This window comes from Miniopterus natalensis, chromosome 4 (genome assembly GCF_054644295.1).
Source record: "Miniopterus natalensis isolate mMinNat1 chromosome 4, mMinNat1.hap1, whole genome shotgun sequence".
NCBI lineage: Eukaryota > Metazoa > Chordata > Mammalia > Chiroptera > Miniopteridae > Miniopterus > Miniopterus natalensis.
In genome coordinates, this window is record NC_142084.1 from 26,131,640 (window position 1) to 26,148,496 (window position 16,857).

The 16,857-nt window shown below is 54.2% G+C and overlaps 3 protein-coding genes across 5 annotated transcripts; 1 reads left to right on the forward strand and 2 right to left on the reverse strand.

Annotated features, from left to right (window-relative positions):
• Positions 1–197: 197 nt before the first annotated feature.
• Positions 198–2,472, reverse strand: RAB24 (RAB24, member RAS oncogene family). Its single transcript, XM_016203280.2, has 8 exons — positions 1,911–2,472; positions 1,759–1,827; positions 1,497–1,575; positions 1,323–1,390; positions 1,137–1,236; positions 867–917; positions 665–727; positions 198–546 (listed from the first exon to the last, which is right to left on the reverse strand). Exons 1-8 carry the CDS (start codon positions 2,025–2,027, stop codon positions 482–484), a joined length of 612 nt encoding a protein of 203 aa, XP_016058766.1. The 5' UTR covers positions 2,028–2,472; the 3' UTR covers positions 198–481.
• On the forward strand, positions 2,442–5,849 carry PRELID1 (PRELI domain containing 1). 2 transcript variants are annotated; one of them, XM_016203275.2, is made up of 5 exons: positions 2,477–2,709; positions 3,287–3,512; positions 4,792–4,905; positions 5,020–5,098; positions 5,321–5,849. In XM_016203275.2, the coding sequence occupies exons 1-5, from the start codon at positions 2,618–2,620 to the stop codon at positions 5,467–5,469; spliced, it is 660 nt and encodes a 219-aa protein (XP_016058761.2). In that variant the 5' UTR covers positions 2,477–2,617; the 3' UTR covers positions 5,470–5,849. The 2 variants fall into 2 exon arrangements, with proteins under 2 accessions (XP_016058762.2, XP_016058761.2); XM_016203276.2 differs by lacking the exon at positions 4,792–4,905 and having other exon boundaries at positions 2,442–2,709.
• MXD3 (MAX dimerization protein 3) lies at positions 2,555–10,335 on the reverse strand. Of its 2 annotated transcripts, XM_016203277.2 has the most exons (6): positions 10,175–10,335; positions 9,791–9,896; positions 9,117–9,146; positions 8,874–8,988; positions 6,683–6,866; positions 6,104–6,610 (listed from the first exon to the last, which is right to left on the reverse strand). In XM_016203277.2, exons 1-6 carry the CDS (start codon positions 10,242–10,244, stop codon positions 6,498–6,500), a joined length of 618 nt encoding a protein of 205 aa, XP_016058763.1. In that variant the 5' UTR covers positions 10,245–10,335; the 3' UTR covers positions 6,104–6,497. The 2 variants fall into 2 exon arrangements, with proteins under 2 accessions (XP_087672568.1, XP_016058763.1); XM_087816442.1 differs by lacking the exons at positions 6,104–6,610; positions 9,791–9,896; positions 10,175–10,335 and adding an exon at positions 2,555–3,118 and having other exon boundaries at positions 8,874–9,773.
• Between the last annotated feature and the right edge of the window lie 6,522 nt (positions 10,336–16,857).

Below are 16,857 nucleotides of genomic sequence, written 5' to 3' on the forward strand. Positions count from 1 at the left end.
CTCAGCACCAAGAAGGAACTGTGAGCTTTGCACTGTCCCAACCCAAGCCTCTCACCCTACTAAAGTACAGGAAAGGGCCCTTTTGTTTTTCCATTATCTCAGCTACAACCCTGGGGTGAGGTTAACTTAGGACTGGGAGGAGCCATAATATAGGAAGTGAGGCCAGCCAGGTGACCTGAGAAAGGGGCTGAGTGTGATTCACAGTGCATTGATTTTATTTACAAATCAGAAGCCACTTAAGTAGTCTGCAGACACAAGTGCTGTCCAGGGCAGAAGCCTGGAGTCCAGATCAGCCCTTACCCTCCTGATGCCCATCAGTCAGCTCAATGCTGTGTTCCATGGGCCAGCACAGGCAGGTGCCACCTCTGCTGCCATGGGGACTTGGGGTAGCTTACACATTTGACCACCCAAGCCCAGACAAGAGCTAGGTCCAGCCCCTTGGGGAATTCCTTTAATTCCCCAAGCCAAATGAGTGCTGATTTCAGTGATGACAACAGCTGTAGAAGTAGGGGTTTGCCTTCTGGCCCAGGTCCACGCCCTTGTCCTCTGTCAAAAAGAGAGGTGGCAGCTCAGCACCATCAGTTGGGGGATCAGGTAACAAACATGAAGGGGGTTAGATGCTGAGGGCCTAGAGGAAATCCAGAGAGGCTAGGGAAGTACACACCTGTCATCACCTGGAAGGCGGCCACACTGACGTAATCCTCTGCCACTTTCTGGAAGAGCTCGTCTGGCAAGAAAAAGGACGATCAGTAAAGGCCCAGTGCCAGTAGCCCTGGGATCACCCAGTGACACAGCCCTCTAGGCTCTTCTCTGCTTCCTCTGATGCCCCTGCCCATTCCTGCTGTGAGGCCCAGGACAGCACTCACCCACGCTCTGGCCTGTCTTGCTGGATGTTTCAAAGAGCTGAGCTTTGATATCTGTAAAGAAAAGTGACTAAAGCCTCATATCTGAGAATCAGGTGATCACAAAGGGAAAGTCTAGCAGTTTAGGGACTCTTCTGGACCCCACAGGTTTAGGGAGGCCAGAAAACTTTCCCAGGGCATCTCTCCATGGCAGCCAAGGGAGTCCCTACTTTCTGTGACCCACCCAAGCAGCCACTTCCCTCCCCCATCCCCAGGGAGCTGAGGAGCAGCTACTGTCTGCGTAGTCCTGGACATCGTGGAAGTCCACACGTCGACGCCGCCTGTCCTCCTCCAGCAGGTCACTCTTGGTGCCACACAGGTAGATCTGACAGCCCTGAAGCAGAAGACATGGTCAGAGTAACCCATACAGATCACCGGAGCCCCAAGCCCCTGGTCCTCTGGCGAGGTCTGACCACTTACCTCCTCTAGGTTGCGAAGTTCCTTCACCCAGAATTTTGCCCTCTCAAAGCTGCTGCTGTCCGTGAGGTCTTGTTTTCGGGCATCCAGGAAACACAACCAAGGGTCAGGGGCTATTCTCTAATACCAGCCTGGTACCCACTCCTTGTTTGAGGAACAGGCCAAAACCTCCCTTACCATAGCAGACGATGGCAGCCTTGGCGCCCCGATAGTAGATTCGGCTCATAGCCTCGTAGCGCTCAGAGCCTGCTGTGTCCTGAAGGGCAGGGGGAGGCTCAGCCCTGGCCTGAGTTACTGAGCTACTCCTCCAAGACTGAAAACTAATACGTCCTCCAGACCCCCATTTTTAAACGGGGATCTGGAGAAGAGAAATGGCCTCTATAAGGCCACAAGTCAGACACGAATAGGCACGGCTAAGACTACTGCCCAGAGGACTTACCCAAATACCCAAAGTCACCGTCCGATCTCCAACAGACATCACCTTGGCCACGAAGGCGGCCCCGATGGTCTGCAACCAGGGGGTTGTGATGAGGACCGCGGGGGCGGGCTAGTCCTCTCCCACCCGTGCCCGGCCCCGCGAGGCGCACTCACGTTCTGATAGGGCCCCACCAGGAAGCGGTCGTGCACGTATCGCTCCACAAGGCTCGTCTTGCCCACGTACTCCTTGCCCAACATCACCACCTTGACGTCCACGCGCTGCCCGCTCATGCTCTCGGGGCCGCCTCACCCGCGTCAGGGTCCTGAGCCCCCGCGCTCGGTAAACCGGATCTCCGCTCGGGCAGGCAGCGCCCAAGCCTCAGTCTCTGCGACTCGATACACCACGTCGGGCTCGAGCTACGGCAGCGCCCGCCTGCCCCCGCTCGTCGGCCCCGGGCGCTGATCCTCCTCCCAAGAGCCCAGGGCCCCGGGCAGCCTGGGAGCGCGCGGGGCAGCGCCCTCAACGGCGCCGCACGCCGCCGCGCGGCTCGGATCCCTCACCGAGCTCGGAGTCCACGCCAACCCCGCTCCGCTCGCAGCTCGGCGACTCCCGCAGGGGGAGCTGGTAGAGGGCGAGAGGGAGGGACCGCGGGTCACGTGCACAGGCGCCGGAAGTGGTGGGTGCAGAGTCTGCGCCGGAAGTGGCGGGCGGCCCGACAACTCCTCATGGCGGCTGCAGCTGGTGGGGCGCAGCGGAGTGGAGACTGATCTACGTGCCTGGCGGGCGGGCGCCGAGCCCCGGCCTGGCCTCCGCGTGCCCCTCCCCCCGGGCTCTGCACCCCTGATGCTGCGCGGGTGCTGATCCCGCCCCGGCCGGGACAATGGTGAAGTATTTCCTGGGCCAGAGCGTGCTCCGGAGTTCCTGGGACCAAGTGTTCGCTGCCTTCTGGCAGCGGTACCCGAATCCCTATAGGTACGTAGCCCGGGAAAGAGCAACCCTCTCCCCTCGCTGTTTGGAGATCGAAGTGTGGGGCCGGGAAGGACTCGACATCGAGTCCGAGGTAGGGGATTGCCGGAACCGTGGCCGATTTAGGACAAGAGGACCCTATCAAGGAAGTAGACAGGCCTGCAAGGTGCTGGAAGGAGGTTAGGCCTGAGCGGTGGTTTACTTGAGGCCCTAATCTAAGGTTCTCTCATCTCGGGGTGGCCAGACAGGAAGAGGCAGCAGCACAGGTATGAGGAGGGATCCTGGGGGTGGAATTCCTGGCGCTCCTACTCCTCTGCCTGTGGCGCTGTCCATTGGTGCAATGAATCGTGAAGGCCGGCCATACTGGAAGGCGCAGGAATCCAGATCAGCGAAGGGGCGGGAGTTGGAATTTGCCCTGGAATAGGTTCAAGGGACTCCACTTCAGGCCTGAGCCGCAATACACAACACTGCAAGTTTGGGGGAAGGCTGGCCTTTCTGGGTCAGGAGGCTCCAGATGGGAGCCCCAACAGGCAGTCTCTCAGGGGCAGGCTCCTGAGGGTCACCTTCACTCTGACACCTGCAGCAAACATGTCTTGACGGAAGACATAGTGCACCGGGAAGTGACTCCTGACCAGAAGCTCCTGTCCCGGAGACTCCTGACCAAGACCAACAGGATGCCCCGCTGGGCCGAGCGACTATTTCCTGCCAATGTTGCTCACTCGGTGTACATCCTGGAGGACTCTATTGTGGACCCACAGAACCAGACCATGACCACCTTCACCTGGAACATCAACCACGCCCGGCTGATGGTGAGACTCCCTTGGCCTCCCCAGTAGAGCTCCAGATACATGTGGCTAGGGAGCCAGTGATGCCGAGACAGGGAGGTGGTGGTTTTCAAACAGGAACCATCAAGCCATGAGGGTGCCTTGGGTGTGCCTCAGAAGAGAGAGGATCTGAGCCCCATATCCCATGTGGACTAGAAGAGTAACACTCTTATGTGTCTTACATAATGGATTTATGCCTAAGAGTTTAGGGAAAGGGGGTTTCATATACCTTTGATCACTTGTCTTTAAAACTTGAAAACCTATGGTTTAAAGAACATTCATAGCTACTCACATATGAATACCCTGAAGCTTTCAGAAAACTTTTATTCTCTTTCTCACTTAATCTTCACAATAACCCTGGCAGTGGGATATTACTCTCTCTTGTGCAAAGAGAAAAGTTAGGTTCAAAGAGAGGAAGTGTTCTACAAGGTCACAGAATGAGTTGGCAACTAAATACACTGCCCCAGAGTTATCTGAAGGCCTCACAACAGACTATACTGAGGGCACTACCTCTGTGTTTTCTATATAACCAAGATAACGATCCTGCTGTGAGAAATGTCTTTCAGTCGAGCTATAAGACAGGTCTTTGAAGGGTTGCTATTGGAAATACTGGTCCACTTTTTCCTCTCTGATAATGAGAGCTGTGATGATTGCCAGATTTCCATTTTTATTTGGACTCCCAGTGAGCTCAAGAGCTGCAACAGATGGAAGACAGGCTAAAAACATCTAGACAGCCCGGCCGGCTTGGCTCAGTGGTTGAGCATCGACCTATGTATGATCCAGGAGATCATGGCTCAATTCCCGGTCAGGACACATGCCCAGGTTTCGGGCTTGATCCCCAATAAGGGGCCTGCAGGAGGCAGCCGATCAGTGACTCTCTCATCATTGATGTTTCTATCTGTCTATCTCTCTCCTTCTCCCTTCCTCTCTCTGAAATCAATAAAGACATATTTTAAAAAATAAAAAGGTCTAGACATAAAGGTACAAAACCAAATTCAGGGCCAGGGTGGAGCTGGAAGGTCCTGTCGATCTCAAGAGTCCATATGCCTTCTAGCTGAAAGGGTCAGAGGAGAGACTGTAGAGAGCAAAATGACCTTATATTCTTGTTCTTCTGTAAATGCAGCTTGGGATGCAGTAAGGGAAAAGAAATGGATTTTCATTTTATTGCTCTCCCTCGTGAAAAGAGGCAGGAGATCAAATTTATGTGAAGTTGGCAAAATGAAAGACTCCCACACAATTGTAGTTGGCCTGACTTCCTGCACAGGTGGTGGAGGAACGATGTGTTTACTGTGTGAACTCTGATAACAGCGGCTGGACCGAAATCCACCGGGAAGCTTGGGTCTCCTCTAGCTTATTCGGTGTCTCCAGAGCTGTCCAGGTGAGCAGTGTAATCAGGGTGCTGAGGCTCTGTTGCCCTGGGCATTTGACTTAGAGACTGGGCTGGGGGGTCAGTGGGCAGCTCAGAATCCTTCCTCTTCTCATCTTTTGTCAGGAATTTGGTCTCGCCAGGTTCAAAAGCAATGTGACCAAGACGATGAAGGGTTTTGAATACATCTTGGCCAAGCTGCAAGGTGAGAACCTCCCAGGCACAGGCTGGGGTCAAGTCCTAGCTTGACTGGTGTGGAGCCTGGGGCTGTCACTGCACCTCTCTAAGCCTGGGACTCCTTATCTCTACCATGGGCAAATACCACCTTTCCAATGGGGCCTGGCTTCCAGGAGGTGAATGTTGTGGGGAGCAATTAGGTGCGTCTTCTTTGCATCCTCTGAAGCCAGCCTCCTGCCCTTTGCTGCAGGTGAGGCCCCTTCCAAAACCCTTGTTGAGACAGCCAAGGAAGCCAAGGAGAAGGCAAAGGAGACAGCACTGGCAGCTACAGAGAAGGCCAAGGACCTTGCCAGCAAGGCAGCTACCAAGAAGCAGCAGCAGCAGCAGCAGTTTGTGTAGCCAGCCCAGACCCTGGTGCAACAGCACACCAGACACCCAGCTGCACTCCCTCTACCCTCCCCCCTTGTATTTTATTATTAAAAGTCAACTTCCAGCCTGTTCTACTTTCTGGATAGTGGGTTGGAGGTGGTATCTGTTTGGCATCTACAGTGCACCAGACATGTTACCCATGTCTGAGCCAGGCCTGCTTCTTCCCACGTCGAATAACTAAGGAGAGATTTGCCCAGGGTCACAATCAGCGTGCAGGCAAAGTGGTCATAAATACTAGACTGTAAGCTCCATGAGGGCAGGGACCTTTGTTTTGTTCTTTGCTGTGTCCCAAGTACCTGGAACAATATCTAACGCATAATAGGCACTCAATAAATATTTGTTGAATTCAATCAGCCCCAGCTGTGGAGTTAGAAAGCTTTGGTTTGAATCTTAACTCCACTGTATCCTGGCTTTGGGCCTCAGGCAAGTCCTATCACTCAGACTCAGTCCCACCTGCAAAGTAGGGAAAGCTTCTGAGCTGTGAGGATTAAAGGAGTATCTCCAGGCACAGTCAACAATGTTAGTGGTGACTACTGATCTCATTTCCTCTTTCCCATTTTGTGGCTAGGAGTTTCCCCATTTTCATCAGGCAAGAGCAAGGACAGGAAGTTAAGAAAGCCTTTTAATGAAAACACTGTACAGTATCTATGGGGCAAAGGCCAGAGGGCCTTTGTCTAGGAAGGAACATGGGGGTGGGCCCAAGAGGCTTACTGTCCCCATGGGACAACAGAGCCAAGTGCTACAAAAAAAAAATGCCTGGAAGGGTGGCCCAGGCCCAAGCTGCCTGCCCTACTGGGCTCAGGGGAAGCCAGGCCCCCTCCTCTAGGAGGGGCTGCAGCAGTGGGTCAGGGGGAGCACCTGCTCCCACACCAAGGTCCTTTTAGTCCATTTCAACAGGAGGTGACTGAGCAGCCCTTGAGGCTTGGGGAGGACTCCTGCTTGGCAGAGTGGAGCGGAGGATGGTCTGAGGGCAGAGGCACGCTCTGGGGTGGTGAGGGTCATAACCAGGCGCCGCTGTGTGAGTAGCTGTGTTCCTGGCCTGCACTGAAGCCCCGTAGCAGCTCGGCCTCACCCCCGAACACCACGCTCTCCACGTCCACCTCCAGCTCTTCTGCACAGGGACAGGTCCAGTCAGGACACTGGCCCACTAGCCCACCCCACCCCTCCACTTCAGGGCACTCACCTTGGTCTGAGTCGGATCGCTCAGAGGAGAGGCCTGAGGAGTCCAGGCTGTCTGCCCGCAGCCGCTCCCGCTCGCCTGCCCCTGCCGGCCCCCGGAGCTGCTCCAGCTGCTGCTGCAGGCTCTGCTGCTTGCTGCGCAGCTTCTCCTTTAGCCTCTGGGCCCGCTGCTCCTGCTCCTCCAGCTTCTGCAGATCCCAAGGGAACAAAGGGCTATGGTCAGCTGCCTGAGGGCCGGACCTCACTCTAACACAACTCAGCAGCAGGCCATGGCCACTTGGTGACTGCCTGCTCCGGAAAGGAGCTCACTAAATCTGCTCCAAAGGGTTGCCTCCACATCCTCTAGGGAGTTGGGCCCTCCTGTCCCGTGTAAATGGCCTGTAAGTTCTGTTTAGCTGGCTGGGGGAGGGAGGGCAGCACAGTCTCAAAGACCTTCAGGGTTTAGTCAGGTGATGTGAAGGAGTACTGAGTACTGGTATCAAGCAACAGGGATGGGGGGAGTGGACTGTGCCATGGTGGCAAGTGTGAACTCCAGTGAAGGAGGCAGCCACCTCCACGTTCAGCCAATCACTGACACGTGGAAAGAGCTCCAGGGCAGCCAGATCTCTTAATGTCTTTAAGAGAGCTGGAAAATCAGATTTTTCATATCAAATGTCCTCTTATGTGCTGCCAATTAACTTAAACTTTTAGAAAACTACAGACTAAACAAAGGCAACCAGTTTATAACTCATAGTCAAGACCCTCCTAGGAACCCTAAGGCTTTTTCAGCATTAATCTGCTCCCCTTACCCCCACTAGAGCTCTGCCAGCCCTGAGTACCAGGGACCAGAAGACCAAGAGTGCTCCCATCAGAGCCCTTGGTGGGCAGGAGCCTGTAGTCAATAAGAAGGGAAGCATAGGGAGGGACATTGGGACTGGGTATAGAAGGATGAGTGACAGCTGCCTAGGGGAAGATGGGGAGGAGACGCACCCAGGCAGAGGGAGACCTGGAAGAGCACCAATAATTCGGCTTTTTGGTGGGGAAGAGGAAAGAGATTAGATTTAAAAAGCAGGCCAGTGGCAAAGCCTGAGTTGTGAAGGGCCTTGAGTTCACAGGAAGTAAGGACTGAGACTGTCCTATCAGGAGCCATGGAAGGTTTTCAGCATGAGAGACCTGGACAGATCTATGTGCTGCAAAAAAACATCCCAAGGCAAGGCAGAGGACACCCTCGTGGAAGCAAAACAGGAAGCAGGGAGTACAGGAAAGGGGTGAAGGAGCCACCTGCAGGTTCCTGCCTACAGGCCAGTCAGCACTTGAGGGGCATACCAGCCCTCCAAGACCCAGGCCAGGCAAGCCCCATGGGAGAAACTGGGGCCTGTTATTCAGCCATTATGAGGGGAATGCAGGCACCTATGGGACAGTGTGGACAACAGTTCCCACACTGTGATTTATTTGCATATCCATCTGTCTCTGTCACAGCCCCCTGTGCCTAGAATGGCCTGGCAGAGCAGGTGCTCAAATATTTCTTGAAGGCAGGAATGCAAGTCAGAGGACCTGGGCCTGGGTTCTGAGTCTGCCTCTCATGAGCCTGGCTATGTCTCCATCTCTTCCTCTGTCAAAAGAACCAGGACAGGGAAGGCCTCTATTATTTCCATGGCCGCTCCTAATCCCCTCTCTAGGGCTGCCTGGGGCTTTGAGCCAGCACACCTCACTCATGTCCACCAGGGGGCAGTAAAAGGTCCTGGGAATATGGTGACCACCATCCTCCCAGTCCTTTCCATTTCCTGGCCTCTGGAGCTGCCTCCCAAAGTGGCTTCAGGACAGATTGCCCAGAACAGGAGGCCTTGAAGGATGGGGGAGAGGAAGAGCAAGAACCAGCCCTCTACAGTCTAAGGGCCCTTACATTATCTTCAACAGTCATGCCTCCCATAAGAGGAGGGAAGGAAGTCCAGAGAGGTTAAGTGTCTGGTTCAGGGCCTCACAGTTGAAATAGAAGTAATAATATCTGTAATAACAACAATGAACATTTATTGGGCAAATGCTGAAGCTTAAGCCTCAGAACAATCCTGAGTTATTTTTTGTTTTTCTTCTCATTTAACAAATTTGGAAACTAAAAGCACAGTGGGCCTCTCTCCCCAGTTTCACCCAGCCCTTCTCTCCTATACCTCTCTACATGTCCTGGTAAGCTGGCTCCAGGGCTCAGGGGTGGGCCTTACCTGGATGTGCATCCTGGCCCGGCGCAGAAGGCTCAGTGTGGTGTATCGGGCACAGTCAGCACCCAGGGGCATCTGCTGCTTCAGCTGCTCCAGGCACCGCTTCAGCTGGGCCCTCCTGCAGGGGAAGGGGTCTGGAGGGCAGTGCCAGCCCAGCCTTGCTAGCCAGAGGGCTGACAGGGGAGGGAAGGCCAGAGGGAGACAGTTTCTGGGACCCAGTGCTGTCAGGGCATGGCTGGGACTCACCTGCGCTTCTCCAGCTCGTTGTGCACAGACCTGCCAATGCCAGGGAGGATGGGGTGAGGGGGCGTCCATCAGTTGCTGCCCACACCCTTAGTCCCAGGCTCCCAGGGGCTCAAAATCCACTGCAGATCTCTGCCCCCAAACTAGCTCAGTATGGCGACCTTGTGCTGGCCTCGGGCACCTTAATTGCCAGGTGGAGGCAGAGACTCATGGAGAGGTGGGGGGAGAGGGGGCAAATGCTGAGAGAGGCCTGAGCGGGTAGCTGTGGAGTCCAAACAGAGGTGACAGTTGAGCTGAGCCAGAAACACAGGTTACCCAAAGCAGGTAGTGGAGGGAGAGACACTCAAACTGGAGGAAACAGCTTGTGGAAAGGGTGGAGATGAGAGAAAAGGAGGAAGCCTGTGGGGGAAAGTAAGTGATGTGATATGTGGAGGGTAGGAGTGTGAGTGGAAGCGAGACCCAGAACTGCCTTGTTCACGTCAGGGGTGCTCAAGAAATAGTCTTTGAATGACTACAGGGTGTGTGCTTGGGGGATGAGGAGATGGCAGGAGGGGTCTGAATGTCTCCAGAGTAGGGTACCTGGCCCAGAAGATGCAAGCAACAATGAGTGGGCCGAGAAGGGGCCCGAAGAGGGACAGCGCCCATCCCCCCTCCCCGTCGCCCCTCACCCTCCTCACCGCCCACTGTCCAACGCGCCAAGAGCTTGGAGGGATCCCTTCCTCTTTCTGTGGGCGGGGCCCGGACTTCGGTGCGGGAACAGGGACGCGTATCCGTGCTCAGCCTCTGCCAGAGAGAGCCCCCGTGCGCGTTAGACTGGAGCTGGTCCCAGCGGGCGTCCCTGGCACTGCACGGTCAGGGAGAGGATTTTGGCGCCAGGGCCATGTCCCCAACACCTCCCACCAGCCCGACCGTCCGCGGAATCCTCTCCAGTTGAAGATGGGGGAGCCCCGGGGCTACTGCCTTAAAGCCGTGTATGCATCCTTCAAGTTGGGAGCCAAGTCCAGCCCAGGCCCGTGTCAGCAAGGTCGGCGCCTGGAGTCCGGCCAAGGGTCCTGCCTCACCTCTCTCGCGGCGTTCCAGGAACTCGGCCGCCTGCAGCAGGACCTGGATGTTGCTGGCCACGGATTCCATGTCGGCGACAGCTGGCGGCGGGCGGGCCTGAGGTGCAGGCCGGAGGAGCAGCAGGACCACTTTTGTTACAATGTAACTGACACGGTGCAACAAACACAGGCGCCCGGCCCGCCCCCTGGACGCCCCGCCCGCGGGACGGCCCAGCCATTGGCCCCGCCCCTCTGGAACGCGCCCGAGTCTCTAGCCCACGCCCGGCGAGTTGTCCGCCCCCTTGGACTCCTGAGGTGCCCATAGGGGCGCCACCTCCAGGCCCAGCCCTTGGGCAAACCCCCAGGCTGTGAGGTGAGGTCTCTTGCCCGCTTTGCTCAGCGACCCAGCGCTGGCTACTTGGCGTCTCTGGGCCTCAGTTTCCAGCACGTGCTGGTGGCGAGGGCCGGGCACAGAGAACAGCCCTCTAGGGGCCTGTAGTCGCCGGAGCCCCCTGCCCAGCAACTGCACGTGGGCGCCGCGGAGGAGGGCGGGTGAGTGCCTGCGCCCATTGGTGGGTCGTCTCGGGCGGCTCGGGTTCGTCACCTTCGGGGCGGGGCCAGGGAGCTTCTGAGGCACGATTGGCTGCGCGCGACCCCGCCCTCTCTCGCTGCTGGTCAACACATTCGGGCGGGAAAAGGAGCAGGTTTCAAATTTGAAAACCCAGGCGGTGGGGGCGGGACTGAGAGGGGAACGGAGCGCAGTGCGCAGGCGCTAGTGGAGGGGGTTGGGAACCCTGCTCTGCGCTCCGGGGTCTGTTCCCTGGGCTGCCCGCCCCCTGGCCCCGTGGGCCCCGCTGAGCTTCAGCTTCCTACTGTGGCAAATGGGAATAGTCTCCCGACTTGTCCTCACTCACCTACGGGGAAGCTACTGTCGCTACAAAACATAAGTAGGGCGAACTGGCTTGCTAGACAGCCCTGGGTCCTGGAGCGACGGAGTTGGGTTCCTCTCCTGTCACCGCTGCTTCTCAGCTCTGTGACTCGGCCAGTGACCTCCCTCCTGTAAGCTCGGGAAGCCCTGCAACAGCGTTGTAGAAGGACCAGAGCCCGTGCTTGTGCCTTGCCCAGTAGGTAGGAGCTGCTGATTTCTACCGCAGGGGCCACCAGGTGCAGGCTTCTTGCTCTCCTCGAGCCCCTGGTGACTTCCTAGCCTCCCGAAGGAGTAGCTACAGTGACTTCAACCGCAGCACCAGCAGGTGTGGCTGCACCTGCCGGCACAGTGAAGCCTAAGGCTGGAGGCAGGAAGATGAAAGCTGGCGTTACAGGGTGTAGCATTGCTGAGGGGCAGTGTGTGACTTGGCAATAGAGAAGGGGGTGAAGAGGGAAAAGATTCTTTTTTCTTTTTTTATCCTCACCCAAGGATATTTTTTCCATTGCTTTTCAGAGAGAGCGGAAGGGAGAGAGAGAAACGTTGATGTGATAGAGACACAGCAATTGGTTGCTTCCTGCAAGCTCCGACAGGGGACAGGGGATTGAGCCTGCAACTGAAGTACATGCCCTTGGCTGGAATCAAACCCAGGACCGCTTCAGTCAGGTGCCCACACTCTAACTACTGAGCCAAACTGGTTAGGGCGGGACCAGATTCTTCATAAAGACATGGCACTAGGTAAATACATACCACGTGGAAGTCAGTCCTCAGTTCCTTGGAATTTCTCTACGAGTCACTCGCAGAGGAATCAGTGACATTCTCAGCCAAGAACTGAGCCATTCACCCATCCATTCACTCACCAAAAGTTTGCTGAGCACTTACTGGACCCCAGGCACTGTGCTGGGGGGCAGAGAATAGAATGATTGACCAAACTAGACAGGGTTCCTGCCTTTGCAGAGCTCACGGGCGAGGGGGAGAGAAATGGACATAGTAAACACACATGAGTTACAGTTTTGACAGATCCTCGTGGGAAAAGACACAATGAGAGGGCATGTCCTAAGGAGCATTTGACCTAAACAGGGAGGTCAGAGAAGGTTTTTCTGGGGAAATGGATGAACAGTTATCTATGTATAGGAGGGATGTAGGAAAATTTCAGACACAGGAACAGCAGATGCAAGGGCCCTGAGGCTGAAAGGAATGTATGCCCACTGAAAGGCAACCACTGTGGCTAGCTGGCATAGAGAGAGCAAAGAACAGGTACAGGGCCCAGAACAGGCTGATGGCTTCCCCAGATCTCCACCCACAATTAGTTATGTCTGATAAAAGGAGTCACAAGGCTTGTAAATGAATTTCCAATTTTTTTTCACTAAAGTCAGCACCCACATAGTGTAGACACAAACCCACTGGTCAGATATCTGGGACCCATATGGCCTGGTGTGGGGGTAGGATAAAGGGAGGAATTCTGAAGGAGGGGAGTCTCCGGCAGAGGAAGAGCGAGGCAGCTTCCACAGCTGGAGTTGCTCCCACAGGACGCTGTGGAGTGAGATGGGCTGCATGGGGCTGGAGTGACCACACTAAGTGATCTGGGCTTCATCCTAGGAGCTGTGGGTAGGTTTCGAGCTCGGGAGCATCATGGAGCCTGGCCTCAGGCCTCCCGTGAATATAGCTCAGGGCTGCAAGTCAGGGGGGCAGGAAGTAATACCTCCCAGGCAGAAGGGCAGGTGGGGACGATGGAGCTCCTGCCCCAAGCCCTTGGATGTCCTTCTGGGCCCCTCTGAAAAATGCTAGTGCTAGTGCCTTCTGGGTACAAGACTGAGCAAAGGACCTCTGGTGCTCTTGCTCCACCAGCAGTGACTTAGAATCTCTGTCCCAGACTCCCAGGTCCGACAGGGTCTAGCCTGAACAATGCAGCCCTGTAGCCCCCCTGCCAGCTCCCCATCCCTTGGCTTTGCCTGCCCACAGTCTGGGTGCTAAAGGACAAAGCCTACATCTGTGCCCTGGGAGGAGGGGAGAAGGGGTCGCCTACCTTGCTGCTTTGCTCTAGTCAGGACCACCTGAAGAGGGCAGCTTGCAGGAGCCTCAGCCCCAGGCTCACCATCCTCTCCCACCCTATGGACAGGATGTCTGAGGAGATGGGTCCTGCTGTCCCCACAGAAGCCTTTTACCTCTTCCCTGCAGGTGAGAGTAGTGGTGGGAGGGGAGGGCAGAGGTTGGCATTATTGGCTCTGGAGCCTGGTTCAGACCCCGTGCCCCTGCCCAGCCCCCTCCCTGGGCTCCCTGCCCCAGTCTCTCCCACTTCACTCACTCGTCCCCTTTTCCCAAAGAGTAGCATTCCTTAGTCGTGGAGCCAGCTAGGCCAGGCCCTGCTGAAAGCCCACAGGCTCCCCTGGCCCTCAGGACAAAGTTCAAACTAAGCTGCGCCCCTCCTCCTGCCATGTCAGGTGGCATACCATGCCCTTGCCCATCTCCCTGCTTCTGCCTGCTTGGCTTAAGTGTCACTTCCAGGAAGTTCCCAGACCTCCCTCAACAAGACATCTTTTGGAAAACAGCAGTGTTCCTGTGTCCCTCAGGGTCAGCCTCTTCCACCTGACTACGACCACAGTGACAGAGGAAACCAGTGCTGAGAAAGGTTATGGGGGACCTGGATGGGCCTGGGTCTCCATGCCCACAGGAGACTGCTGGTGCAGCAGTCAGCAGACCCCCAACTTGGAGGCCACTGCTGGAATGCCACCCCCAGGCTGTCTGGGGCAGTGCAGCAGAACGATGAACCGAGTCAGGGAGAGCCAGGGAGTCCCTCACTTGAAATTGCAAGGGACTAGACCATGAGGCCCGGCTAGTCTACGTCTCAGAAGTGGCTGACAGTCCCAGTTATCTTGGGGATGGAGGTGGGACCACCAGGGAAAGGCCTCTGTAGGACCTGTAATTATGCCACTTATTGATTCCTGATGTAGGTAGTTTCTCTCTCCCTCCCCCTCCCCCTCCCCCTCCCCCTCTCCCCCTCCCCTCCCCCTCCCCCTCTCCCTCTCTCTCCTTGCTAAATCTTACTAGGATTTTATCAGCTTTATTAATCTTTCCAAAGAACCAATGCACTGTGATCACTCACATAGTTCATCTTACACCAGCCTACTGATACCACTAATTATTCATTTCCCACACTTCTAATAAATGTGTGCAAAGCTATTTAGCATAGAAATTAGCTGATGGGCTCTTTGCTGCACCTACTGTGAGGATGAAGACCATTCTCAGCAATCAGACTGTCATCCCAGAACATGTGGGCATCACTCTGAAGGGACACACAGTTATTGTGAAGGGCCCCAGAAGCACCCTGTGGAGTGACTTCAACCACATCAGTGTAGAACTCAGTCTCCTTGGAAAGAAAAAGAAGAGGCTCCGGGTTGACAAATGCTGGGGAATTAGAAAGGAACTGGCCACAGTTCGCACTATCTGCAGTCACGTACAGAACATGATCAAGGGTGTTACACTGGGCTTCCGTTACAAGAGGAGGCCTGTGTATGCTCACTTCCCCACCAATGTCATTAGTCAGGAGAATGGTTCTCTTGTTGAAATCAGAAATTTCTTGGGCAAAAAAATACATCCTCAGAGTTCGGATGAGGTCAGGTGTTGCTTGTTCAGTGTCTCAAGCTCAGAAAGACGAGTTGATCAGCTATAGAAATAGCAAGACACTGAATGATTTGTCACACTTATTTGCAATATTTTACAGATGCAATAAAAGCTTCATATTGAATAAATAAATAAGAAGCTGATGGTTAGGTAAATCTAGTTCTTATTCAGGCCAGTTATTTTCTGTTTGTTTTACTTCCTGAGGAGGCTTTAGCTCAAATTCCAAGTACATTTGACTCTCAATTTCAGTATTATAACAAGGCTAGTGTTACACCCTATTGCAGTGTGGCAGTCGATGTGTCCTGAAGAGCTATGGCACTTTACCAGAGTCCCATTCAGCCACTGACAGTCCAGCCCATCAGCACACTGCATGAGTAAAATGCCTTCCAGAGTGATGCCATTCAGGTTTGCAGACTTTCATTCAGTTTTTTTAGGTTCCAAAAGCAGGAGTGGTTTCAGCAACATCTTGCTCTGAGTGTCTCTCAAGGCACCAATGTAGTACTGGATTTCTCTCATTGCATAAACCTTTCATTCATTCCTTTATCCTTCTCTCCATTTACACCCTGACTTTCCACTGGTATCAGGTTTGGTCACTGTGCGGGTCTGGACTGTGCCCCCCCCCTCAGGCCACTCCCATTCCCATGGGTAGGGTTACCCAGGTTACTCAATTGTAGAACTAGTAGGCTGTCCCAACCATTCAGCAGTAGGGCTGCATTCACTGTCAGCCCCAGTTTTGCCAGACTCAGGTATTATGGCGTAAAGGTAGAAGGTACAGTTACAATTTCTTACTGAGGGGTCACGGCTGCTTCCGGCACCTGCAGTTATAGCCCTGGTCCTGGGACCACTGCACTGGGTAGGACAAAAGAAGTTGAGGTGATGTAGAGGGAAAAGAAAAAATGTAGAGTTGTACCAGCATCCTTCCCACCCCCTCCCATCCCCAAATCCCACCCCCAAAGCATAAGAATCTATCTAATAAGAACCCTCCCTTGACCCCCTCGTGTTGAATGCATTAACACACACTCATGAAAGTGTGTAAGCCAGCCTTTCATGCCTTTACCTCCCCATTTTCGAAAAAAAAAAGTTTTGATTGCCTGTTTAAACTCTCCATCAAACCATCACTCTGAGGATGAACACTATGGGCTGTAAAATGTGTTCTTGGGCTGAAAATATGTGACTGGGCAATCCAAATCAACCTAGTATCTTTTGTGCCAGTCCTTTTATTGTATCCTGAGCATTTGCATCTACCACAGGGTAAACTCAGTCCAGCACAGAGTCAGTGCCTGTTCTTGTCAGGATCCATTTGTACCCCCCCACCCCCACCCCAGGGCTACCAGAGTCAGTCTGACTTGCTAGCTCTGTGTGAGGCCTTCCCCAGTAGTCTTCCTGCAGCCATTCGCAGTCTCTGTCTCTCTTGCTGGCAGACAGTTCTTGTTGGCATCTTGTGCATCAGAGGATACAAGAGGACTATGTCTAGCCCATCTCCACACTGCTACAGCCCCCCAACCCCATGTCCACTTATTTCATGGGCCCAACTACTACCTCAAATGAACATCCAAGAATATTCACTCACTGGCTCCAATCACCTCCCACTCCTGGAAGGGGTTCTTCCGATGGGCATCATGTCCTCCTGTAACTGAGTTCAAGCTCATACCACTCACCGCACAACTGAGCAACAAGTTGTGCAACAAGGTGTTGGGGCAAGGAAAGCAACTTTATTCAAAAAGCCAGCAAGCCGAGAAGACGGCAGACTAAAGTCCTAAAGAACCATCTTTTATTTTATTTTTTTAATCTTTATTGTTGAGAGTATCACAGGTGTCTCATTTTTCCCCCCTAATTGACCCCCTCCACTTTGCTCCCACCCCCTCCCCAAGCCTTCACCCCGTTATTGACTGTGTCCATGGGTTATGCATATAACTTCTTTGGTTAATCTCTTCCCACCCTCCACCCCTCCTTCCCTCTTTCCTCTGAAATATGATCGTCTGTTGCATACATCAATGTCTCTGGATCTATTTAGTTTGTCAGATTCTTCTGTTCATTAGCTTCTTAAAGAAGACCCTTCAACTTTTCTTGTAGTGCTGGTCTGGTGGTGATGAACTCCTTTAGCTTTTTCTTATCTGTGAAGCTCTTTATCTGACCTTCAATTCTAAATGATAGCTTT